The sequence below is a fragment of the Muntiacus reevesi genome, chromosome 7, assembly GCF_963930625.1.
Source record: "Muntiacus reevesi chromosome 7, mMunRee1.1, whole genome shotgun sequence".
Classification (NCBI taxonomy): Eukaryota; Metazoa; Chordata; class Mammalia; order Artiodactyla; family Cervidae; genus Muntiacus; species Muntiacus reevesi.
Genome location: NC_089255.1, coordinates 69002142 through 69028173, shown reverse-complemented (window position 1 = coordinate 69028173; position 26032 = coordinate 69002142). Strand labels below are relative to the sequence as shown.

Genomic DNA, 26032 nt, shown 5'->3' with positions numbered 1-26032 from the left:
CCCCGCCCCTCCTCGCGCTTCCGGGTCTCGGCTCGGAGGCCCCGCCCCCTGAGCCGGCCTCAAGGCCTGCCTCTGTAGCGCGGAGGGTGTGGGTGGGTTCGCAACGTGAAGCGCGCGTCGGCTTGGCGGTAGAGTTCTCTCCCGGAGGCAGACTATGGCGGGCCCGCTGACTGTGCCCCGGCTGCCTCCACACGACCCGGGGACGCCGGCGCTGTCGGTGGTGGACATGCACACAGGCGGCGAGCCCCTGCGCATCGTGCTGGCGGGGTGTCCGGAGGTGGTCGGCCCCACGCTGCTGGCCAAGCGGCGCTACATGCGCCAGCACCTTGACCACGTGCGGCGACGGCTCATGTTCGAACCCCGGGGGCACCGGGACATGTACGGAGCCGTGCTGGTGCCGAGCGAGCTGCCCGACGCGCACCTGGGGGTCCTGTTCCTAAACAACGAGGGCTACAGCTCTATGTGCGGCCACGCGGTGCTGGCGCTGGGCCGCTTCGCGCTCGACTTTGGGCTGGTGCCAGCGCCCCCGGCCGACGCCCGAGAGGCCCTGGTCAACATCCATTGCCCGTGCGGGCTGGTGGCCGCCTTCGTGGCGTGCGAGGGCGGCCGCAGTCGCGGCCCGGTGCGCTTCCACAGTGTCCCGGCCTTTGTGCTGGCCACAGGTAACCGGCGGGAGCCTTTCGGCCCTGCAGCCCAGGACCCAACTAATTACACTAACTGTCTCTGTAGGCTGGAGCCCACGAGCGCAACTAACCCACCCCGCAAGCTTTTACAATCAATCAGAAGGTAATTCTAAATCCCTGCAAGTGGATGTCAGCATTTTAGCCTTGTGAATTTGTGTAATGCATGCAATTTGGGGCTTCTCTAGTGGCTCAACAGTAGAGAATCCACCGGCCAGTGCGGGACGCAGGAGGCTGGGTTGGGAACATCCCTGGAGAAGGTAATGGCCGCTCACGCCGATGTTCTTGTCTGGGAAATCCTATGGACAGAGGAGCCTGGCAGGCTGCAGTCCATGGAGTCGCAAAGAGTGGGGCACGACTTAGCCACTTAACAACAATACCCAGATTGATTATCTCGCAGAAGTATCCATCTGTGGTTTGGGGAGAGCCTTGAGGAGTACAGAGGTCCGTGTTTCCCTTACTCAAAAGCTTCGTTCCCCTCTCTCAGGCATTCCTGAAGACTTCACAGTTGGATAAAGCAAAGTCCACCTAGGGTCAAGGAAAGTGCAAAGACCAACCACGAACAGGGCTCCAGGATGGCTCAGGATATGCTTGCTGAGCACATTATCGCTGACAAGTTAGTAAACAAGATTGCTGGGAGCTCATCTGTAAAAAGTGTCTATCTTCCTAGAGATACAAAGACTGCAGAATATATCAGGTTGCTAGTTCTCTAGGAGTGCAGAGCCTTGAAAAGGTTTTGGTGGGTTCTCTACTACAGAGCCTGTATGTCATGCTAAACAATGTAATTATAATCTTTACAAAGAGGGAGATCCTTAAAAATCCTATCAGTAAAGGCTGAATTCTATCAGAGGAGCCTTTAGTAGTCTGACTAGAACTGAGCTGTGTGCTAATTTAGTCAGTACAGGTATAGGGTTATCACTCCTTTTCTTCAAAGACTTCAAGCCATGCAAATCATTCTGTTAATTTAATCTTGAGCCTCCGGGTGGATTGGGGTTCCCGATTAACCTGTTTATGAATGTTATGAACGATGCAGTAATAGCCCAGGTGTTGGAGAGTCTTAGACCAACCTCAGGCTCCTGAAACACACAAGTTGGTAAAAGAATGCCACTGGGAAAACTGATACCATTTGCCCAGAAGAAATGGTGTCATACTGAATTGGGAGGGCACATAAGGGAGACAAGAATTTATGTTAGGGTTGCATCTTAAAAAAGCTCAACTGTTAACTGGCTTGGTTACCTGACTTCCCCCCCAGGCCACCCCAGCAGCGGATTAGAAACACTCCGGATTTTGTGGGAAATGACAGCTGGCAGCAGGATCACCAGCTGTGTACATCATAGTGTGGGGTTGGTTAGGGGGGGGGCAACCAATATGACAAGCACAGTAGTTCCTGAAAGCATCCCTGTGTGACCATAAGATAACCAGTGGGCATTAATGGTCACTTTGAGTCATTAAGAAAATGAAATCCTTAAATTCTCTACTTTGAAAGTTGCTTAAAAGGCAGACTTATAGTGTTCAAGATCATTGCTCTACCCCTTCCCATCTCTAACCTTGTGGAAGAGATTCCATGCGTCAGTGTCATCTGTAAAGAGAGGATAACAATAGTCCCCACCTCAGAGTGGCTGAGCTCATTGCTATGCCACCCAGCTAAAGTAAAAACTAATTTTCATCACTGTATTTAAGTACTAGAACAGTATGCAGTCAGTGAATGTTTGTTGAGTAAATAAATGAAACTCAGAGCAGAATATGTTCATTGGTCCTTGTAAAAGCCGTATTCCTGCTAGGAGTTAAACTTTGGGCTTTCATATTAATATTTATTGCATTCCTAGTCTGCCAAGCATTCCCCACACATTATCACATGGAATTTTCAAAACAATCCTCTTCGGAAGGAAACAATTCCATTTTTTACATGAGGACTCCAAAGCAACCTTTAGCTTTCCCCATTCTGGCAGTCCCTCATTTCCATCTATTTCCTCAATCTCCTCTCATTAAACCTGCTTTGCATGTTGCATCAGCATCAAGAAAAACATTTTTCTCTTTTGCTGTTAAGTTCCACTGGCATGTTTTACTCTTGCTTATAAATTTGCTCTGACACATTATGTGTTAAAAGGATTCTGTGATTCTGCTCTGAAACTGATAGCTCCCTGGTGTCTTTGTATGACTCTCCGTGCAAACCAAGGATTATAAGAACTATTTTACTTTTCGTAACTTAATTTCTAAAGTGAGACCCCTTTGCCCTGTTGGTTGACTTTGCCTCATCCTTCCATGGGCCCTCTTCTGATATATGTGTGAGCAAAGGTTTCTTAAAAGTTCCATCTTGGAGACAAGGGTCTTAACCACTGGCATAGTTAACCAGGGAAACATCGTCTACCCCATCCAGTGGCCCCTGCCCCTTTCTCCTCCTCCCTCTTCCTGCTGCTCTCTCTGCCACATCCCTTAGCCTCCTCACTGTGCTGTGGGAAGGACCACACAGGTCTGCAGTCAGAACCTTCAGTCTCTTTTCTTGGCCTAGAGGAAATTTCTCTACTGACCAGGAGGACTGTTCTCCCTTTGGGACACTCCTTTGCCAACAAATCTTCCTCCTGATAACTTAGGTTTCTATGAACCAAAAACAGAAAGACCTGCTTTCTCCCCTGCTGTATGCCTCCCCCAGAGGCAGTGATCATTAAGCCCATTTGACTTAGGGAGGAGAAAGAGAAGAAAATGCAAAGAAAGGTGAACAGTTTTAATGTCCCCAATATCACCAGCCCATTCCTTTGGAAATACAAATTCAGGATTTCAAACAACTGCAGTTCAGGTGAAATTTGGGGTATGTCAGGGACTTAAAATACCCAAATAAAAACCCTGATACAAAATGATAGTGTAAAGGCCAGTGATTCTATAATGGCTTTATTCTGGATATTTGCCTGCAGGATACTTCCTTGAGATGAAAATTTCTAGATAAATAAGTATCTGTAACTTGGATAGAAAAATGTTTTTTTTTTTTCATTTTGTTTTGACGTTATAGCTGAAGAAAACCAGTTTGTGAATAAGATCCCAAATCCTCAGTGTTTTAAACCATTCCCAATAGTATGAGGGGTACCTACATTTTCCTTCATAGTTTTCACACATTCATATCCCAGAGTTTCCTCTCTCTCTCTGCTTCAATGATGTTTTCTAGAAAAGATCCTCAGAATAGTTAACAAAATATGTAAGTATGATTTAGGAAAAACATGGCATTCAGATGTTCTAAAACTTATGCAAACCTCATTGAAATTAAAAATAGAAAGATGTACTTAGCTAAAGATCTGTTATTATTTACTTGATGCACATTCATTTTCAAAATTGATTTTTGCTGCATTCCTAAGATAGGAAAAAGTACTCATTCCCCCCCCCCACCCATAAATACACATGAATTTAAAATGATGTGAATTTTATTGCTGAAATACTAAAAACAAACTTATTTTCAAACACATCTCTTTTAGATTTCCTGGTGGATGTTCCTGGTCATGGAAAGGTGGTGGTGGACGTTGCATATGGTGGTGCATTTTATGCATTTGTTAGTGCTGAAAAGTTAGGACTCGATGTTTGTTCTGCAAAGACAAGGGACCTCGTGGCTGCGGCAAGTGCAGTGACAGAAGCAGTGAAGGCTCAGGTCAGTACTGATGCTGCCGTCATAGCTGATAGCCTCCTCTGTGATGTGAAGGAAATATAAATGACATGTCTCTACAGAAAATTAAATGTCTCCTCTCTGCGTTTAAATTACTAGTCGTACTAAGAACAGGGTGCTGGTTATAATCTTAAACTCTAGAGCAAGACTACCTGCCTGTTGTAGATTTGCCATTTGTAACTTTTGTAACCTTGAACAAGTTACATCGCCTCCATATGCCTCAGTTTTCCTATCTGTAAATGGAAATTATGAAATTGGTGCTTCATAGGGAGTTGTAAGTCAGTATGTGTAAAGGACTTAGAATAGTGCCTTAGCCATAGTAAACATTAACAAATGACAACTGTTAACTTCAATAATAAGTAATAATAATATAATTTGTGATTATTTAAACAAATAGAAAATAGATAATATTACACTTTGAAATGCTTTTGATATATGTGGTCATTCTGCACAACTTGAAAATAATGAATGTCAAATATAGCTTACAAAATAGATTTCATTAAATCTGATCAGAATTTCTCTTATTTCGCAGAGAATATTAATTCCTAGCTAGTGAATTTTTTCTATATTGCTGAGAAGTAATAACTCCAAGTAATAACTCAAGTAACTCCAGTTTGGCTTGGGAAAACTGTTGTTATAAAATCAGTTTAGATAATAAGTAATTCTAGAATATTCTTTCACTTCTAGCACAAATCTGACAATTTACCTAATTAGGACCTATATATAAAACTCATATACATACTTGAATGTTTTAGCATATGAAAATTTAATTATCATTCTAGGTAAAAAATAACTTAGGAAAGATAGAATCTAGAATACTTCTACTAATAATTATTTAAGGCCTATTTAACATATCTGAGGCTTTAATTTAATATAATAACCTATAACTTTATAACCTAAATAGCAAAATGAAAATATATACTATAACCCTGTTCTAAATTATCATTTTTCCAGGACTTCCAATACGAGTATGTAGAATTATTTTATCATGAAAACTTCTGAAACTCTGGACTTGCATCCGTTTTCTGTTCCAGTAAGCAGACAGCTAATAGTTTGAGTTAACAATTTGACACAAAATAATTTGACCTTATTTTTTAATAAAACCAAGAGGAAAAGGCATTGTTTTCTTAATAAAAGGAGGAAATTTGAACTTCTCATTAAAGCTGGAACGTCTCACTAAGGTGGTGAGGGGCGGACTTTGAGGGAGGAAGGGTTCTGAGGAAAATATGAGAAGTTCTGTCAGTGATGAAGCAGGCAGTAGGTCTACTTTGTGAATTGCTGACCACTGATACTGCTTATGCAGATTTAGGCAAAGGCCATTTGGGAGGGAAGGGGGCTAAAGTAGATGTAATATAAATTTGTCCTTATCCTTTTAACAACCATTTACCAAGGACTTATTGTATGTCAGACACTATGTTAGATGCTGGAGACCAGAGGAAGAACAACCCCACCACCTTCAAGGCGCTCAGTCTAGTGGGGGAGGCATCCCTCTGTGCAGTGTGATGTACTGGTCTATCATGGAGCGGGGCGTGGGGGCTTTAAGGGGGTGGAGAACAAAGGTCCAATGTGCAGCCTTCTTTAACTGGGTTATAGATGGACTCCTTGGATTTTAAGACTCCAGTCTATTCAGCTGCTTTAAATGATAGGTTAAGTGGTAGGGGAATGTACTAACCATCGGGATACAATAGAAGTAAGATTCTAGTCATCTTGGCCAAGCTAACAGATGTTACAGAAATCCAGAAGTTAAACAACCAGACCTCCCAAGAAGAACAGGAAGCATTGAACATTTGAGCCTGATCAAGCGTTACTGGAGAAGGCAATGGCAACCCACTCCAGCACTCTTGCCTGGGAAATCTCATGGTCAGAGGAGTCTGGTAGGCTACAGTCCATGGGGTCGCGAAGAGTAGGACATGACTGAGCGACTTCACTTTCACTTTTCACTTTCATGCAGTAGAGAAGGAAATGGCAACCCACTCCACTGTTCTTGCCTGGAGAATCCCAGGGACGGGAGCCTGGTGGGCCGCCGTCTATAGGGTCGCACAGAGTCGGACACGAGTGACGTGACTTAGTAGCAGCAGCAGCAGGTTTTACTGCTCATGTGACCTAGCTGCCCTGCCATTGCCTGTTTCTGTGTGTACCTGCTGCTTTTTATGATACTGACTTCAGTCCTTTATAATAAGCCTTTTTTGCCCCATCCAGTTGCTTTTCTTACCCTAGTAACTTCTGCAGTCGTATACTTTTTGCTTGCTCATGGCTTCTTACAGTTCTTGTGTTTATCAGTGATATTAATTTCAGCTCTAGATACTCATTGCTTGACTTTTCTGCATTACCCTCTTCAAGTTCCTTAGGGTGAGAAAAGGATTGCCTTTCTCTTCCTGTTTGAGTAGCCATGGCTGGCCTGTGAATTGACTATCCTGGGGTCAATGCTGAGGTCAGTGCTTCAAAGAGTGCATACGTTTGGGGGTTAAGTGTATGAAATACGGCTGTTCCTTCAGTAGAGGATACATGCAGGATGACTTCCTTAGAAAGGGCTCAAAGTGTAAGAATCATACCTTCCAACAAAAGTATCTTTATTCATCTAGAAAAATATGTAATTTCTAATGTCAATATTTAGTGTTGTGACCCAAAAAATATTTTTTAAAATGATAAAGATGGAAAAATTATATCTAAGAGTACCCCATATCTGTTATTTAAAAGATAAATTTGAGTGAAAATATTTATTTTACATGTGGTTGTTAATTATTTTATTTACAGTTTAAAATTAATCATCCTGACAGCGAAGATCTTGCTTTTCTATATGGAACTATATTGACAGATGGAAAAGACACTTACAATGAGGAACCAACCACCAATATCTGTGTGTTTGCAGATGAACAGGTATTAAAGCTGGGGTTTTTAGGCACACAGCCAGGTAATATGGAACTAGAACACTGTGAACACTATCTTCATTTATTCTGAAACAGGTTGACAGAAGTCCTACCGGCTCAGGAGTGACAGCTCGAATTGCCCTTCAGTATCACAAAGGGCTTCTAGAACTGAACCAGACCAGAGCCTTTAAAAGCAGCGCAACTGGCTCAGTATTCACAGGGAAGGCTGTGAGGGTAAGTGGTACCTGTAGCTTCTTGTCTGTAAATATCTTACAGATTCTGGAGACCTGAGTTGGATGTTAGATAAGTTTCTTCACTAAGCTCTTAGAAGAGAATTTTAACTCTTCAAACAAAAATTTGTTTATTACAACATGCAACAGATTTATTATTTATAAATGAATTAATGAACAATATGTTTAATTTCCAATATAGAAAATATTAATTGATATAACCTAAAGAACTCTTTGAGGTCCATATTCATTTTAGGATTGTTTGTTCTGGTTCTGTAAAAAATGTCCTAGGTATTTTGATAGAGATTGCATTAAATCTGTACATTGCATTGGGTAGTATGGCCATTTTAATAATATTATGTTTTCCAGTCCAAGAGCATGGAATATCTTTTCATCTCTTTACATCATCTTCAGTTTCTTTAATCCATGTGTTATAGTTTTCAGCATATAGATCTTTCACCTCTTTGGTTAAGTTTATTCCTAGGTATTTTTTGACCCAGTTTTAAATGAGATTCTTTTTTTTTACTTTTTCTGATATTTCATTATTAGTGTATAGAAATGTGACAGATTTCTGTATATTACTCTTATATCCTGCAACTTAGAACTTTATTAGTGCCAATAGTTTTAAGGTGAAGGCTTTAGGGTTCTCTGTATAGAGTATCATGTCATCTGCAAATAGTGACAGCTTACCTCTTCCTTTCCAATTTGGATTTTTTTTTTCATATCTGATTGCTATGGCTAGGATTTCTGATACTAGGTTAAACAGACGTGGCATAAATGGGCAGCCTTGTCTTGTTTCTGAATTTACCAGGAAGGCTTTCAGCGTTTCCCCATTGAGTATTATATTGGCTGCAAGTTTGTCATAAATGGTCATTATGTTGAGGTATGTTCTCACTATACCCACTTTGATGAACATTTTTAATTATGAATGGATATTTAATATTCTGGGATTTTTTTTATGCAGCTATTGAGATGATTATGTGGTTTTTGTCTTTCCTTTTGTTAATGTAGTATATCACACTGATTGATTTGTGTATGTTGAACCATCCTTGTGACCCTGGTATAAATGCAGCATTATCATGGTATATGATTTTTTTTTTTTGTATTGTTAGATTGGTTTGTTGAGGATTTTGGCCACTATATTCATCAAAGATATTGACCCAAATTTTCTACTTTTTTGGTGTCTTTGTCTGGTTTTTGTATTAAGGTAATGGCTGGTGATGTCCTCAAATCTTAGGGTATAAAGGGATTCTGAGACCAAAGTGTTTGAGAACCATTAAACTAGGTTTTGGATTTTTTTTGTTTTTATTCTATAGGAATATTCCATTTTATTTATTTTTTATTTTTATTTTTTTTGAATAGTCCATTTTATATAGTAAGATGTGAAAGTGCTGAAAAGTTGTGGAAAGTAGAGTTCTTATTAATATAGTGCTAAGTATCTTCAGTCATGTCCAACCCTTTGAGACCCCATGGACGTTAGTGCACCAGAGTTCTCTGTCCATAGGATTCTCCAGGTAAGAACACAGGAGTGGGTTGCCATTTCCTTCTCCAGGGGATCTTCCCAACCCAGGGATCCAGCCCAGGTCTCTTAAGTCTCCTGCGTTGGCAACTGAGTCTTTACCACTAGCGCCACCTGGGTACCCCTTATTAATATAATGTAATAAAATTCCAAATGTGCTAGCAGAGCTAGTTAATGAATTTACTCATAGCAGTAAGAGAAATCTACTATAATATGATTAAATTGCATCTGGTAAATTAATATACTCAGAAAGAGTCCTTTAATATAGCAAATAATTTATCCTAATGAAGATTTTAAATCTAATATAGCTGTTTTAAAGTTTTGTTTTTCTGAATACTGAATTTTTTTGTAAGGGATTTCTACACAATACAGTGATCTTAATGGAATACCATGTTATATGCAGAAATTTGAAATACATTGTCCTCAAGTGTGAGATTTAAGATAAAATAGTAATTGTCAACATTTATTGGGTGCTTCACTATGTGTTAATTTCTAAGCTCAGCATTTCATATGTACCATCTCATGTAATTCTCACAAAAATCCTATGAAAATTTAGACTTTAGATACTTTGCCAGAGGTCAAACAGAGAGCAGAGCCAGGCTATGAAGATGGGTCTCTCTGAGCAGACACTGTACTGTTAAACACCATATTTTCTTGCTCTTAAGCAAAACGTTTGATGCAGATGGGCAGTTTCACCCATTGGAGAATGAACTCTATTCTCAACCACCCAAATCTTCATCCCTACCATGCTTATCTGTGCCTCTCTCTCGAGTCTAACACTGTCCACTAAACTCATTTCAAGATGATTGTCCCAGAGATACCTCAACTCATTAAAAAGTTCTTCCTTCCTAAATGTGTTCTTTCCTATCTCATTCCCCATCTTGGTTAATGGTGGCACAGCTGCACTTCCAGGCTCGACACTGTGCTCATATTTAACTCATCTCTAAGAAGAGGTGGCAAGAATACACAGAAGAACTGTACAAAAAAGATCTTCACGATCCAGATAATCATGATGGTGTGATCACTCACCGAGAGCCAGACATCCTGGAATGTGAAGTCAGGTGGGCCTTAGAAAGCGTCACTACGAACAAAGCTGGTGGATGTGATGAAATTCCAGTTGAGCTATTTCAAATCCTGAAAGATGATGCTGTGAAAGTGCTGCACTCAATATGCCAGCAAATTTGGAAAACTCAGCAGTGGCCCCAGGACTGGAAAAGGTCAGTTTTCATCCCAATCCCAAAGAAAGGTAATGCCAAAGAATGCTCAAACTACCACACAATTGGACTCATCTCCCACACTAGTAAAGTAATGCTCAAAAATCTCCAAGCCAGGCTTCAGCAATACATGAACCGTGAACTTTCAGATGTTCAAGCTGGTTTTAGAAAAGGCAGAGGAACCTGAGATCAAGTTGCCAATATCCGCTGGATCATCGAAAAAGCAAGAGAGTTCCAGAAAAACATCTATTTCTGCTTTGTTGACTATGCCAAAGCCTTTGACTGTGTGGATCACAATAAACTGTGGAAAATTCTGAAAGAGATGGGAATACCAGACCACCTGACTTACCTCTTGAGAAACCTGTATGCAGGTCAGGAAGCAACAGTTAGAACTGGACATGGACCAACAGACTGGTTCCAAATAGGAAAAGGAGTACGTCAAGGCTGTATATTGCCACCCTGCTTATTTAACTTATATGCAGAGTATATCATGAGAAACGCTGGGCTGGAAAAAGCACAAGCTGGAATCAAGATTGCCAGGAGAAATATCAATAACCTTAGATATGCAGATGACACCACCCTTATGGCAGAAAGTGAAGAGGAACTAAAAAGCCTCTTGATGAAAGTGAAAGAGGAGAGTGAAAAAGTTGGCTTAAAGCTTAACATTCAGAAAACTAAGATCATGGCATCTGGTCCCATCACTTTATGGCAAATAGATGGGGAAACAGTGGAAGCAGTGTCAGACTTTATTTTTTGGGGCTCCAGAATCACTGCAGATGGTGATTGCAGCCATAAAATTAAGACACTTACTCCTTGGAAGGAAAGTTATGACCAACCTAGATAACATATTAAAAAGCAGAGACATTACTTTGCCAACAAAGGTCCATCTGTCAAGGCTATGGTCTTTCCAGTGGTCATGTATGGATGTGAGAGTTGGACTGTGAAGAAAGCTGAGCACTGAAGAATTGATGCTTTTGAACTGTGGTGTTGGAGGAGACTCTTGAGAGCCCTTGGATTGCAAGGAGATCCAACCAGTCCATCCTAAAGGAGATCAGTCCTGGGTGTTCATTGGAAGGACTGATGTTGAAGCTGAAACTCCAGTACTTTGGCCACCTCATACAAAGAGTTGACTCATTGGAAAAGACCCTGATGCTGGGAGGGATTGGGGGCAGGAGGAGAAGGGGATGACACAGGATGAGATGGCTGGATGGCATCACCGACTTGATGCACATGAGTTTGAGTAAACTCCGGGAGTTGGTGATGGACAGGGAGGCCTGGCATGCTTCGATTCATGGGGTCGCAAAGAGCTGGACACGACTGAGCGACTGAACTGAACTGATTCTCACCACCTGTGGACAGCAGCCCCAGGCCTATCAATTCTGCCTTCAAAGCACCTCTGTATTTTGTTCTGCATTCTCACTAAAAACTGCCCTCCTGTCTCTAGATTTCATTGATGAATTAAAGTTACCTCTTAACAGGTTGCTGGGTTTCTAGTCTCTCTCTTCCCCAACTAGTTCCCCACTTTACAGCTAAACTGAATCTGAAAACACGAATACAGTCACTTACCTTAAAAGCCTCCCAATTGCCTATATGATCGCTGTGCTCAGTTGCCTCCAATTCTTTTCGAGCCCATGAACTGTAGCCCACCAGGCTCCTCTGTCCATGGGACTCTCTAAGGCAAGAATACTGGAGTGGGTTGCCATGCCCTCCTCCAAGGTATCTTCCCGACCCAGGGATCGAACCCGCATCTCCTGTGTCTCCTGTACCGCAGGTGGATTCTTTACCACTGAGCCACCGGGAAGGCCCATTTAACTCTTGGATTCTCTTTAAAATGATAAAATTTGAGAATACAACTTCTAGGCTAGGTAAACTGTGAAGGCAATATCTTGATATTTTTCTTTCATCATCTTTTATTAGGAAGCAAAATGTGGTGATTTTAAAGCTGTCATAGTGGAAGTATCCGGACGAGCGCATTACACAGGTACCGCAAGTTTTATAGTAGAAGACGACGACCCACTGAGGGATGGATTTCTTCTCAAATAACTTCTATGGCTTATAAGGGCTTTCCTTTCCTAGAAATTGTTATCATTCATTATTTTTCTCTGAATTATGTGGAAAAACTATATCCAAATTTTACACGTAAACCAACTGAGATTCTAAAATACTGTGGCTAAATATAAAGTCATTATTCCTCAGCTTGTACATGTATATTGGTATACTATCACTTACAGAATATAAAGTATCCAAAATGCAGAATGTTTTTCTAATTATTAACACATCAGGTAAAATTAAAACCTTAGTTCTTACTTACTTAGTTCTTATTACTCTGTGGTAGTCACTGTGATATTTTGTTTTAAATGCGCTAAGCTTGAATTGTAGCCCTCACAACAATAGGTCTTACAAGTTCATTATTTTAGTCTTCCAGTTTTTGAGTAAAATCATGCCCTCTCTCTGGAGGAAGGAAATGGCAATCCACTCCAGTATGCTTGCCTGGAAAATTCCACAGTCAGGGAGGCCTGGTGGGCTTCAGACTATGGGGTCGCAAAGAGTCAGACATGACTGAGCACACAGAACATGCCCGCTCTCTAAGCATGATGCGAGGGAGACATATTAGTCCTCAACACTTAGCAGTCTTAAACTGGGAAGGGGCGGGGTGGTCAGCTTCTTTGGGTGGAAGTTGTTGTAGCTGCTGCTGGGATGTCCTCTAAGCTACAAAGACCAGCTCCTATCCCCATGAACTTGAGAGAAGACCAAGAATCAGGCTTTTGATATATCATTAAGGCTCTTATAAAAGGGTTGCTTATTGCATTATTTAAGTATAGGTATACAGGCGGAGTCAATCAGTGAATCTCTATAGTGGGGCAAATCTCACTCTACCAACTACATGTTAGGTAATTTAAAACATGAAAGAAATGTTAACTGTTGGCATTCTTGCTAGTTAATTGTCTGTGAGTCTGTTAAAAAAATAAAATTTGATCATTATCAGTCATTATAAAATGAAGTGTGAAAAATTAATCAACATGTGATTCTCCTAAATTCAGTAAACTTTTTTTGAGGTAAGTAGTAGTATTTTTTTTCTTAGCATACAGACAGTGAAGTAATTAATTCGTTTCAACTGGCTCTGTCATCCGGCAAGTCTGTACAGACCCCGTTATTAGGTCTGTGATTGAATTACCTGTCCAAAATGAAGACTATAAAGTTAGTGTTCTTGATTTCCTTATTAAATGCACAAAAAACTAATGTTTTTCACTCATTATCTCTTAAAATTTGTGGTAAACAATTCATTTACCTCCAAAAAAACACTAAATATGATCGAGAAATTTTCTACAGATTAAAAAGATTTTCTTTACTTTTTTTTTTTTTTTGGCAGAGAAACATTTTTTCTTTTTTTTTAAAGTATTTATTTTTTAATTGAAGGATAACTGCTTTACAGAATTTTGTTGGTTTCTGCCAAACAGAAGCCAATATGAATCAGCCAAAGGCATACATATGTCCCCTCCCTCGCCCGTTATACTTTTGAAAAAATAGAACCACTGTTTTCTGTCTAAATTTCACAAGTCACATTAATTTAAAAAAAAAAATGCAGACTGACGTTTAGTAGGTTTTACTATTGTTTCAAAATTCTCTGCAGACAGTGCACCATCTGATCAACTGCACCCTGCCTAGCACTCCCTCTGCCCGCCCCTGGAATGCCACTATGTTTATCTCATTTATGAATATGAGAGAAATGGAAGCCAGATGTGTTAAATTACTCTCTTAAGGTCACATTTGGGGCTTCCCTGGTGGCTCCCTGGTAAAGAACCCGCCTTCCAATGCAGGAGACACGGGTTTGATCCCTGGGTCAGGAAGATCCCCTGGAGAGCGAAATGGCAACCCACTCCAGTATTCTTGCCTGGGTGGCAAGAGAGCCGGGCATGACTTAGCAACTAAACAGCAACAACATGGTCACATTTGGGGCTCTCATTCTAGCTCTGCTGACTCCAGGTCCAGTATTTCCCTGCTACACTTCCTCTACTTCTGAGACAGGACAGCCAGAACTTGTTTTACAATATAGTACTTTAACAAAAATATTCTGTTTCCTAAACATTGAAAAATAAATACTGCCTAAATCTTCCTAAATTCTAATCCAAACCAGAGCCAAACCCTTGCAATAATATTCATTCCTTCTGTATTTCACCATGCCTTCCACAGAGTCGAAACCACTAGGGAAATCAACAGCTATTCCTCTTGCTTCCACGTGTCTAATCAGTCATGAAGCCTTATTGATCTGCCTTCTAAATACTGTTCACTTCTCTCCCTTCCCATCCTTGCTAAGGGGCCTGCCTTATCACTAAGCTTTTTCAAGCAACCTCCTTCCCGTCACTGGTTCCTTCCTCTAAGCTATTACCAAATATCATCATAACAAAATGAAACACACACCCCTTCTCCACCTTCTCTCTTCAGCCTGCTCTCTGTCACCTTTTTTCCTTCCTTTTGTAGTCAAGCTTCTAGACTCCTTACTCTCTTCTCATTAGTATATTTTTTCATCTTCCATTTGCTACTCAACTATTACAGTCTGGTTTTGACTTCATTACTCATTGGAAGCTATGCTTGATCTAACCTAGATTTAATGGTCACCCACAGGTTTATATGTTAAAAAGCAGATTCATTACTTTGCCTACAAAGGTCCGTGTAGTCAAAGTTATGGTTTTTCCAGTAATCATGTACAGATGTGAGAGCTGGACAATAAAAAAGGCTGAGCACCAAAGAATTGATACTTTGGAACTGTGATGCTGGAGAAGACTCTTGAGGGTCCCTTGGACAGCAAGGAGGTCAAACCAGTCTATCCTAAAGGAAATTGTCCTGAATATTCACTGGAAGGACTGATGCTAAAGCTGAACTTCCAATACTTTGGCCATGTGATGCAAAGAGCCGACTCATTGGTAAAGACTCTGATAATGAGCAGAAGGAGAAAGGGATGACAGAGGATGAGATGGTTGGATGGACCACTGACTCAATGAACATGAGTTTGAGCAAACTCCAGGAGATGGTAAAGGACAGGGGAGCCTGGTGTCTGTAGTCCATGGGGTCGCAAAGAGTCAGACACAACTGAGCGACTGAACAACAGAGTTTACGTAATCCATGGTGGATGCTGGTGCTTGCTTCCGGCAGGCAAGTGTGGTACATTTTGGAGCAGGAACCTCTATTCCCTTGGTGCAGAGCTCCAGGGAATAGGAGCCAGGAACTTGGGTTCTATCCTCGGCTTCTTGTTTGTGCTCTTTCGACCCATCTGCTGATGGCTCTGCGGTGGATGTCTGTGGATTTGGTCAGCACCATTCCTTTCCCCTTCTTTTATCACCAACACTCCTTTTCCTTTGGGAAACTATCCATCCCCAGCATGTAGCCTTGCTGAGGCCACCAGGCAAGGGGTACTCCAGTCAGACTCCCCACCAAGACCTAGGATCTTACGAGAAATGACATAAGGTCTGAAAAATGGTTGAAGCAGACTTATTCCTGTAGATCCCTAAAGAGATCACTCTCAGTTCCTTTCTGCTATCTCTACCTGTGGAGTTGCCCTGACCTCTCTTGCTCTTGGGGTTAGCTGTTAAGACTATCCTTTTGAACTCCTCTATCCTTCTAGCCAGTTCTGTTTTTGCTTAAATGAGACAGAAACCTCATTGTATTGCTTATATCCAAAGACCCCAATCCAGATACTAATCCTTAAAATCTCTTCCCCTCCTTCACTGTAAATCCTTAGTTCAGACTCTTGTCATTTCTCTCCTGGGCTATTACAATGCCTTTTCTTAACTGGTCTCCCAGTTGCCAGACTCTTCCTATAGTCATTGTATGTTTAAACATCTGTGACATTGTAATATATTTGTGTTTGCCTAAAATTGTAAGGTTCTTTGGGCTGGGATCCTTGTTTCTGAAAACCTAGTACAGAGAAGGTTTTTTAAAAAAAAAACAAAACTAATCTATTATATATTTTTGTCTTAGTTCAGTGGTTTTCAGCTGAGCTTGGCCCCCCTCTCACCCTCTTCCCCACCATTTTGCAATGTCTGAAGACATTTTTAGTTGTCACTACTGCCATCTCATGGGTAGTGACTAGGGATACTGTTAAACATCCTACAATGCATAGGGTAGCCTCCACAATAAAGAATTATCTGGCTCAAATGTCAATAATGCTGAGACCAAGAAGGCAAGTCTTATTTTACCACCCTGCTGTGCCGTGTTTAGTTGCTCAGTTGTGTCTGATTCTTTGCGATCCCATGGACTGTAGCCCGCCAGGCCTCTCTGTCTGTGGGGATTCTCCAGGCAAGAATACTGGAGTGGGTTGCCATGTCCTCCTCCAGAGGATCTTCCCAACCCAGGGATCGAACCCAAGTCTCCCGCATTGCCAGCAGATTCTTTACCATCGGAGCCACCAGGGAAGCCCTTTTACCACCTTAAATGAACTTTATTTATACTGTAAGTTTCCAGTAGGATATTTTTCCCACCCAAATGAGTGCCCAAAACACTAATATTGTTGATACTGAGGCCTGAAAGTATACTAGTCATTCTTTAGATAGTGTTTCTCAAACTTGCATCAGAATCTCTTGCAGGGCTGGTGGCTGGGCTCCATCTGCAGTCTCAGATTCAGTAGATTTGCGGTAGGGCCAGAGAATCTGCATTTCTAACAAGTTCCCAGGTCATGCCAATGCCACTGGTCCAGGGTCCACACTTTGCAGACCACTGCTTTAGAGAAACTAAGGGTTTATTACACTTTCCCCCGTAAGATGCCATGCCCAGAAACTTGAGATACAAGCTTCCCTGAGCAGGCAGACCTTTCTTGTTCATGAAATCTTCCTGCCAGATACCTGGAGCTGCATCTGTGGCAACTCCAGCACCTTAAATTCAAAACATACCACCTTCCAGAGAACTGACAAAGACTGACAGCAGAGCAAGGAAGCAGTGACTCTCCCCTCCTCCCTGACACGTGAGACAGTAGCGGTCCTGAGGGCCAGACCCTTGAAAACAAGGTGGCATCCCTTCTCCAGGACCCGTATCCTGGCTCCTCAGAGCACCTGTATCAGAATCACATTGAGGATTTCGATACATGGGCCCATCTTCAGTAATCCTGGGAGTCAGCCAGTGACTGCATTTTAATAAGCTTACTACATCAGTGGTTCTCAAATCCTGGTCCTTGGACCAGCAATATCATACACCCAGTAACTTGTTAGAAATGCACATTTTCAGAGAGGACCCCATACCTACTGAATCTGAACCCCTGAAGTTGGATCCAGCCACTTGTGTTTTAACAAGCCTTCCATGTCAGCAGTCCCCAACTTTTTTGGCACCAGGGACCGGTTTCCTGGAAGACAGTTTTCTCAGACAGAGCTGAGTGAGGCAATGGTTTAGGTTTCACCCCCTGCCCACCTCCTGCTGTGCAGTCTGGTTCGAACAGGCCAGGGACCCCTGCCGGTCTGTGACCTGGGGGTTGGAGACCCCTGCTCTAGGTGACTCTTGCCTGCTTAAGTTTGAGAATACCTGGTTTAAATACTTCTGCTCCCTCATGTTTAAGATCTCCGAATTTAGACTGTTTTCCTCTTCAGGTTCTAGATTCCTTTCCTACTTCTAGATGCCAGAAGCACCCACAGGAAGCAACCAACCCCCTCTCCCCTCCCTACCTCTGTAGAACATGTATGTGGAACCAGTGTGAGAGTAAACCCCTATAGAATTTGGCCATCGATATGAGGGCCACTCCCGTTTAATCTGGCCGGGCAATGGGCCCCAGGAGCTCCACCTGGCACTCTCTGAAGCCCACCCACCCTGGCCACGAAACCTCAGGGAGAGGTGATGGCCTGGACACGCTTTTCCAAGGGTTCTCGGCCTGCGGCCCGCCCCGCGCTCCTGCGTAAACACGCGGTTCCCTCGGCAACGCCTGGAACGCACGTCAAAGGCTCCGCGAGTCTCGGGCGCCGGTCACCCATCCGGCCGAGCGCGACCCCCGGCAGAGGCCTCTCGGTCCGGCCCCGAGCCACCTCGGGCTTGCGGCCTCCTCCCCTGGTGCGGGATGAGCAGACCTGCGGCCGCCGCGGGGCCCCATGGAGGAGCAGCCGCCGCCGCCGCTGGTCCGCCCGCCAGTGAGCGCGGCCTTATCGGGCAGCCCACACCCCGGCGCCCCCTCCCCGGCCGGCACGCCTTGCGGGAGCTCCTCCGCGGCGACGGCGGCGGCCGTGCTTTCCTTCAGCACCGCGGCGCTGGGGAACCGGAGCGACGTGAGCGGGGCCGACAGCACTGGCGCCGCAGCTGGCGGCGGGCGCGGGGCGGCGGGGGCGGCGGGGGCGGCGGGGGCGGCGGGGAGGCCGCGGCTGGACCCCGAGGCGGCGCCGCTGCTGTCGCACGGGGCGGCGGTGGCGGCCCAGGCGCTGGTCCTCCTGCTCATCTTCCTGCTGTCTAGCCTGGGCAACTGCGCCGTGATGGGGGCCATCGTGAAGCACCGGCAGCTCCGCACTGTCACCAACGCCTTCATCCTGTCCCTGTCCCTGTCGGATCTGCTCACGGCGCTGCTCTGCCTGCCCGCCGCCTTCCTGGACCTCTTCACGCCGCCGGGGGGCTCGGCGCCTGCTGCCGCCGCGGGGCCCTGGAGCGGCTTCTGCGCGGCCAGCCGCTTCTTCAGCTCGTGCTTCGGCATCGTGTCCACGCTCAGCGTGGCCCTCATCTCTCTGGACCGCTACTGCGCCATCGTGCGGCCGCCGCGGGAGAAGATCGGGCGCCGCCGCGCGCTGCAGCTGCTGGCGGGCGCCTGGCTGGCGGCCCTGGGCTTCTCCTTGCCCTGGGAGCTGCTCCTCGCGCCCGGGGAGGCCCCGGCGGCGGCGCAGAGCTTCCACCGCTGCCTGTACCGGACGTCCCCGGACCCCGCGCAGCTGGGCGCGGCCTACAGCGTGGGGTTGGTGGTGGCCTGTTACCTGCTGCCCTTCCTACTCATGTGCTTCTGCCATTACCACATCTGCAAGACCGTGCGCCTGTCGGACGTGCGCGTGCGGCCCCTGACCACCTACGCGCGCGTGCTGCGCTTCTTCAGCGACGTGCGCACGGCCACCACCGTGCTCATCATGATCGTCTCCGTCATCTGCTGCTGGGGGCCCCACTGCTTCCTGGTGCTGCTGGCCGCCGCCCGGCGGGCCCAGGCCGCGCAGTCTCCCTCTCTCCTCAACGTGGTGGCCGTCTGGCTGACCTGGGCCAACGGGGCCATCAACCCTGTCATCTATGCGGTTCGCAACCCCAACATTTCGATGCTCCTAGGGCGCAACCGGGAAGAGGGTTACAGGACTAGGAACGTGGACGCTCTCCTGCCCAACCAGGGCCGGGCTCTGCAGGCTGGAAGCCTCAATCCCCTGCGAAACCGCTATACCAACCGCCTGGGGGCCTGCAGCACGATATCCTCTTCCAACCCGACCAGCGGGGTGGCAGGGGATATGGCCATGTGGGCTCGCAAAAATCCAGTTGTGCTTTTCTGTCGGGAGGGACCACCAGATCCTGTGACAGCAGCGGCTAAACAATCTGGAGCCGGGGATACCAGCCTCTAAGGAGGGCTGGGATGCACAGCTTATGAAGGCTGATTTCCACCCACTGCTATTAACTAGCGGGGAGAATCGTGCATTTCATAAAGCCAAGCGTTTAAAAAAGAGACAGAGGGGAAGGCTTACCCCTTTCCTCCAAACAACATAACAAGACAATGTCCTTTCCTTCAGAAGTGCCAAAAGGAATGTAAAATGCAAAAATTAAAATGATCTTACACCACACAACCAAGCATTGTGAACTCAGTGCCCAAAATGACTAAAATTCACAATTACTGAAAAGCTCATATTACAGGAATCACACTGTGAAACAAACCAAAAAACTCATTGAATGCGACTGGTAATTGTTCATATACAGAGTTCCAGGAAAGAATGAAGATCTTAAGAGCTGCTTGAAGGCCCCTCTAAATCACCAGCATTCAAGGGAACTTCAGATTTCTAGAACCTGCACCTCTGACACATGCCTAGGGTGCTTAGGAGTAGAAATGTTTATCTGGCTTTACAACTTTGGTGCATTTCCTTCCCACTCCCACCCCATAATCTCTGTGGGAAATTTTAAATTCATATCCCATTTAAAACCATTTTAGGATTTTGAAGGGGGTTTATTACTATAAAATTCAACCCTTTGAGGGGCGAACAGAAGTATGAACATAAATGTGGATAATTTTTAAAGTATTTTGAGATTATATTTAGAAATTAGTGTGCCACATCAACCCCCCCTCCCCCCCAAATATTTGCCTTGGAAGTTTTGAGACTTTCACCTTACTCTAACCTGCTACTTTTGTTTCTAATGATTTAGAGGTGCCATTTTCAGAAATCTTTCACATTCTTAAATGATTTTCATAGTAGAAAGTCTTTGCATTTGAAGTAAATTTGATTTTTGGATGCAGCCAAAAATGTAATTTGAAGTCAAGTTGATTGAATCATGTGAATAACGCATATATACATAATAGGAGAACTCTATGAAGTAATCGACTTGGCTATCCTACGTAGCTTTCAACTAATCGAAAATGATTCCAAAGAGGAATTCAAAAAATATTTTGAGAAGTGGATGCATTCTTGGAATGAGCATAAGGCTCTCCAAGAAGATCGTGTTCTCCTACATTTGGAAGTTTGGGTATGTTTGTTTTTTAAAAAAGTTACTTTATAGACGTGACATCTAAAATAATGTGATCTTTATTCGAAAGGAAAATGGCTGTGAGATTATTATATGTAATAGAGTATTCATAACTTAAGCATAAAATCAGAGAGGTACTTTAATCAAACTGGAAATACCTTCAGAAAGGTGCAAAACAAAGATGCTTTTTTAAAAAAATTGAAAGCACGATTCAGAATTTGTATGGGTGAAATTTCTCCTATTAAATGCCACTGTACATAGAATCATTTGCTCGGAATTTTGAAAGATGCTTTTTGTGTTTTCACCCTTTCTTCCATCTTACTCCTTTTCTTCAGTGTTTCACAGCCTTAATTGAATAAGTACTTTAAACTAGATATGAAACGTCAGCTCTCCTCTAAAGATTTTAATGTGAAATGGCCATCTTTTTTTCCTTGTAAAGTATTTAAACATCTTTGTTAGTATTTAATTTTGTGTGTGGACAGATGGGTATATGTCATTATTTTGTAATCAAAGATGGAAATATGATTCTTGTCAGAACTAAAGATGTTTTAATGTTTTTCCCTTTCTCAAGGCATAACACTACCAGAAGTTTATGATTTATCTGTATATATCTTCCTACACTAAGTGTAGTACAGAGTAGATGAGATCATCTCTCCTCTTTAGCACTTACTATAACAATCAGTACAGCTGAACTCAAGTTTAACAGGTATATCCTGTGAGAAAATGGAAGTCATGTCTGGTATTTAGAGGAAAAAGATAAAGTCTTCCAATTACAAAATTGAAATCCAACAACTATGAATAGAGGTAGAAAAAGAGAAACCTTAGGGGAAGGAGCAAACATGTTGCAATAAGGAGAAGGAGAAGAATTGAAGGAAGGCATTTAAAAATAAACATAACATGAGATAAACCTGCTTCATGAGTGAGGGGGGAAGTCCATGAGACGGCACTCTAGGGTGGTGGCATGAAGGACTGTAAGCAGAGAAGGAATTCCCACTGTAGCTCTTGGTAGGCAGGCGTAGGAAGTTTTAGGAAGGGGATGGCTTGGGAAGGAGATTGTTCTGTTAGTGGTTCTAAGAGGAAAGGTGGGTAAGAATGGAGAGAGAGAGAAAATTGCTAATATGTTACTGAACAATTTACAGTGTTATGTTTGTTTTTAAATTTGAGGTTATTCAACTGGTCAGTGATAGAACTAGGACTTGAACCTCAGAGCTCCATATTCCCTTCTCTATTCTCTATTGCCCCCACAAAGATCCCTGAAAAGAGCCAGAGGAAGAGAAGTTGTGGTACTGTCATCATCACCAACACCATGATCATCACCACCATCTACTGGTTTTATTTTGTATGTCATGTGGAACAACTTCCTGGATTGCTAAGGATACTGAAGGGTAGAAATCACATTTCCTGCCTTAAGAGGGCATACAACCTAATTGAGGAGTTTGTGCTGTATAAAAATTGGCCATAATCAGTACTCTAGTTTATCTGTGAGGAAGAAAGGGTGCAGCATTTTCAGAAGTGGTTATCCAAGAGAGGAGATGGATTTGGAAGCAAAAGGCATGTAGATAAAGCCCAAGAGTCATCTGGTCCAGTCGTAAATACTTGGAGACAAAAATTAGTGCCTTGAATAAAAGAGGTGAAAGAATTACCTGAATATTTAAGACTTAGACCTTTCCTCATGACTCTGTGGAAAAAAGAGAGAAGCTTTGCAATATTGGCATGTATTAAATATTGCCTAGACATAAGGTCAGAATATAATTCTTCATATCTCATTCTGCTCCCAGCTCAAGTATTTCATTTAAATTGCATTAACAAGCCATGCTTAGCATAGTACATGCATTAGCTCATTTAATCCTCAAAACATCCTTCTAAGTGGGGGAGGGGTGTTATTATTATCGCACAACCCATTTTACAGATGAAAATACTGAAGCACACACGGGCTTTGTCTAAGATCACACAGGAAGTAAGTGCTACTGTTTATAATAGCCAGGACATGGAAGCAACCTAGATGCCCATCAGCAGATGAATGGATAAGGAAGCTGTGGTACATACACACCATGGAATATTACTCAGCTGTTAAAAAGAATTCATTTGAATCAGTTCTAATGAGATGGATGAAACTGGAGCCCATTATACAGAGTGAAGTAAGCCAGAAAGATAAAGAACATTACAGCATACTAACACATATATATGGAATTTAGAAAGATGGTAACGATAACCCTATATGCAAAACAGAAAAAGAGACACAGATGGACAGAACAGACTTCTGGATTCTGTGGGAGAAGGTGAGGGTGGGATGTTTCAAGAGAACAGCATGTATATTATCTATGGTGAAACAGATCACCAGCCCAGGTTGGATGCATGAGACAAGTGCTCGGGCCTGGTGCACTGGGAAGACCCAAAGGAATCGGGTGGAGAGGGAGGTGGGAGGGGGGATCGGGATGGGGAATACATGTAACTTCATGACTGATTCATGTCAATGTATGACAAAACCCACTGCAATGTTGTGAAGTAATTAGCTTCCAACTAATAAAAATAAATGAAAAAAAAAAAAAAGGAAATAAGTGCTAGATTTGTCCCTAGCAGACAGGTGCCAAAAGTCTCATCTTAACCACTAAACAGTACTGCTTCTCTAATTTGTAAAAGATAATGGGAAACCTGGAAAAGAGCCCACAAAGATAAAAACAGGACTTCCCAGGTGGCGCTAGTGGTAAAGAATCTGCCTGTCAATGCAGGAGACATAAGAGACTCTGGTTCGATCCCTGAGTTGGGAAAGTCCCCTGGAGGAGAGCATGGCAGCCCACCCCAGTATTCTTGCCTAGAGACTTCCATGGACCCCAGAACCTGGTGGGCTACAGTTCAGAGGGTTGCAAAAAATTGTACACAGCTGAAGAGACAGCACAGTACAGATAAAAACAATCATCAAAGTAATGGGAAATAGATATCATAAAATTTAAAAGAAAGTATTTAATTTGGGGAACAGCTATATAAGATGTGTGTTTTAAAAATATATGGAGAGATTTTGAGCTGTTATTTTCTCATATAAATCCCAGTCCTGGATGATTCCAATCAATGGCCTTCTCCATTCCTGCTCCAGGGTGACTGAGCACAGCTGGAGAAAATTGAGTCAGATCAGTTAGTTCCCTCTGCACCTAGAACCCATAGTCTTGCCTGACCCTTCTGCCCTACCCAGCAATCTGAATTTCTTCTCATCAGCTCACTCTTTCTGCCCACTTTAGTGACCCTTCAAACTTTCTCTGCTCAAACTTTTAACCAGTTCTTTCTTTTTGGAAGATCAATTTTGCTCCTACTTCTTGAAGAAAATAGCAGCCATCAGATACAGATACCTTCCTATTTTAGCCATCAAAGGAAACACACTAAACTGAATTAACACCAGTTCTCAGTTCTGTCTTTCTAATAGTAAATAGTCTGGTCTCCTCACCAGCCTCAGGAACCTCATGCTGTCAATCGGCTCCTTTTTGTGGTATCCTTAGCCTTTCCTGCTGAATCAAATCCTTCCCATAAGTTCTTAAACATTCTCACTTAAAAGGAAAAAACAAAACCTCTCCAGTTTATCCATCCCGTTTCTCTCGCTCTGCTCCTGCCCTTCAACTAAACTTGTCAGAAGAATTGCCTATACTTTTACAGATCTAGATCCTAGTCCATAATGTTCATGGTGCAAGAAAGTCACTTTTATGCAACTCAATTTTCCCTAATCCCCTATTCTGCCAGATGGCAGAAACTTAAGATGGGTTTAAATAAGCCCAGACTCTATGGACTTTTCTAGCACCAAGACCCAGTGAATGTCAGTCTTCAGTGGTCATCTGTATTGCATCCGCTGAAGTACCCATCCATGTGTCTCTGGTCACATCCATAGAAAGTTGTGTGAATTATCCCTACTCAATCTGAGAGATTAACAAATGTCCATATAGTCAAAGCTATGGTTTTTCCAGTAGTCATGTATGGATGTGAGAGTTGGATTATAAAGAAAGCTGAGCACTGAAGAATTTATGCTTTTGAACCATGGTATTGGAGGAGACTCTTGAGAGTCCCTTGGACTGCAATGAAGATCCAAGCAGTCCATCCTAAAGGAAATTAGTCATGAATATTCATTGGAAGGACTGATGCCTAAGCTGAAACTTCAGTACTTTGGCCGCCTGATGTGAAGAACTGACTCATTGGAAAAGACCCTGATGCTGGGAAAGGTTGAAGGCAGAAGAAGAAGGGATGACAGAGGATGATTTGGTTGGATGGCATCACCAACTTAATGGACATGAGTCTGAGTAAACTCCAGGAGCTGGTGATGGACAGGGAGGCCTGGCATGCTGCAGTCCATGGGGTCGCAAAGAGTCGAGCATGACTGAGACTGAACTGAATATGAGAGAACACAGCTCTCAACTTAGCCAACTTTAGAGCCCTTCTTTGGACACAAAGAGTATTACTCCGCCTCAGCACCAAAAGAGGACTGTGACAACCCCTATAATGCTATCTTAGGCTGGTTTTTTTCCATTGATTTTTAATATTTTTGAGGAGCCCTGTGACTCGAAACTTTTTAGTATCGTTGGGTCAATAAATCACAATGATAAATAAAGTATATGTTGGAGGTTCTACTTAAGAAATGGCAGTGAGGAGCCCTGCGGCCTGCTCTTCAGTGAAACAAGTGTAGCTGGTGAAAATTATTTAAAAAGCACCCATTTGAAGTCTTTGGATTGTCATAAGAGCAAAATGATGGGTAACGGTTAGTCAAATTCATTTCATCTGCCTTCATGAATTAAATTCATTTTAAGACTTGCGTGTCCTCCAAGCAGCATATGGCCTAAGATGTTGGCCCAAGTTATTTTCCAGAAACTTGGAGTCAGCTGCATCTAGTTTGAGCTGAGCTGATTAAGACTGGGGAGGACCCCCAGCCTCCAACTGGGCTTGCTCTAGCGTCCTCTCTGTAACCTTTTGCTGTCAGACAGCTGAAAACTCCACCCTCAGATGGTGCTGAGCACCGACACGGTTGAACTACAGGTGCCTGCAGCTTAGTTACACCTGTCTTCGTTACAGTTAGTGCGCCTTTTCCCAATGACCTTTCCCACTCTCCGCACACCTCGGACTTCCCAGCTTCTGTATTCCTTATCCCATGAGCACCCGTGCCCTTGCCTTTGGGGAGGCAGATTTGAGATTCCTTCATCCATCTCACTTGACCGCCAAGTGAATAAACCCTGTCTCTGCTACATGACT

The 26032-nt window shown here is 43.3% G+C and overlaps 2 protein-coding genes across 2 annotated transcripts; both read left to right on the top strand.

Annotated features, from left to right (window-relative positions):
• Positions 1–40: 40 nt before the first annotated feature.
• On the top strand, positions 41–13165 carry L3HYPDH (trans-L-3-hydroxyproline dehydratase). The gene is made up of 5 exons (XM_065940671.1): positions 41–662; positions 4142–4311; positions 7081–7203; positions 7290–7427; positions 12074–13165. The coding sequence occupies exons 1-5, from the start codon at positions 155–157 to the stop codon at positions 12197–12199; spliced, it is 1065 nt and encodes a 354-aa protein (XP_065796743.1). The 5' UTR covers positions 41–154; the 3' UTR covers positions 12200–13165.
• Positions 13166–18219: 5054 nt separating this feature from the next.
• Positions 18220–21640, top strand: GPR135 (G protein-coupled receptor 135). The gene has a single exon (XM_065941093.1). It carries the CDS (start codon positions 18220–18222, stop codon positions 19702–19704), a length of 1485 nt encoding a protein of 494 aa, XP_065797165.1. The 3' UTR covers positions 19705–21640.
• The last annotated feature ends 4392 nt before the right edge of the window (positions 21641–26032 follow it).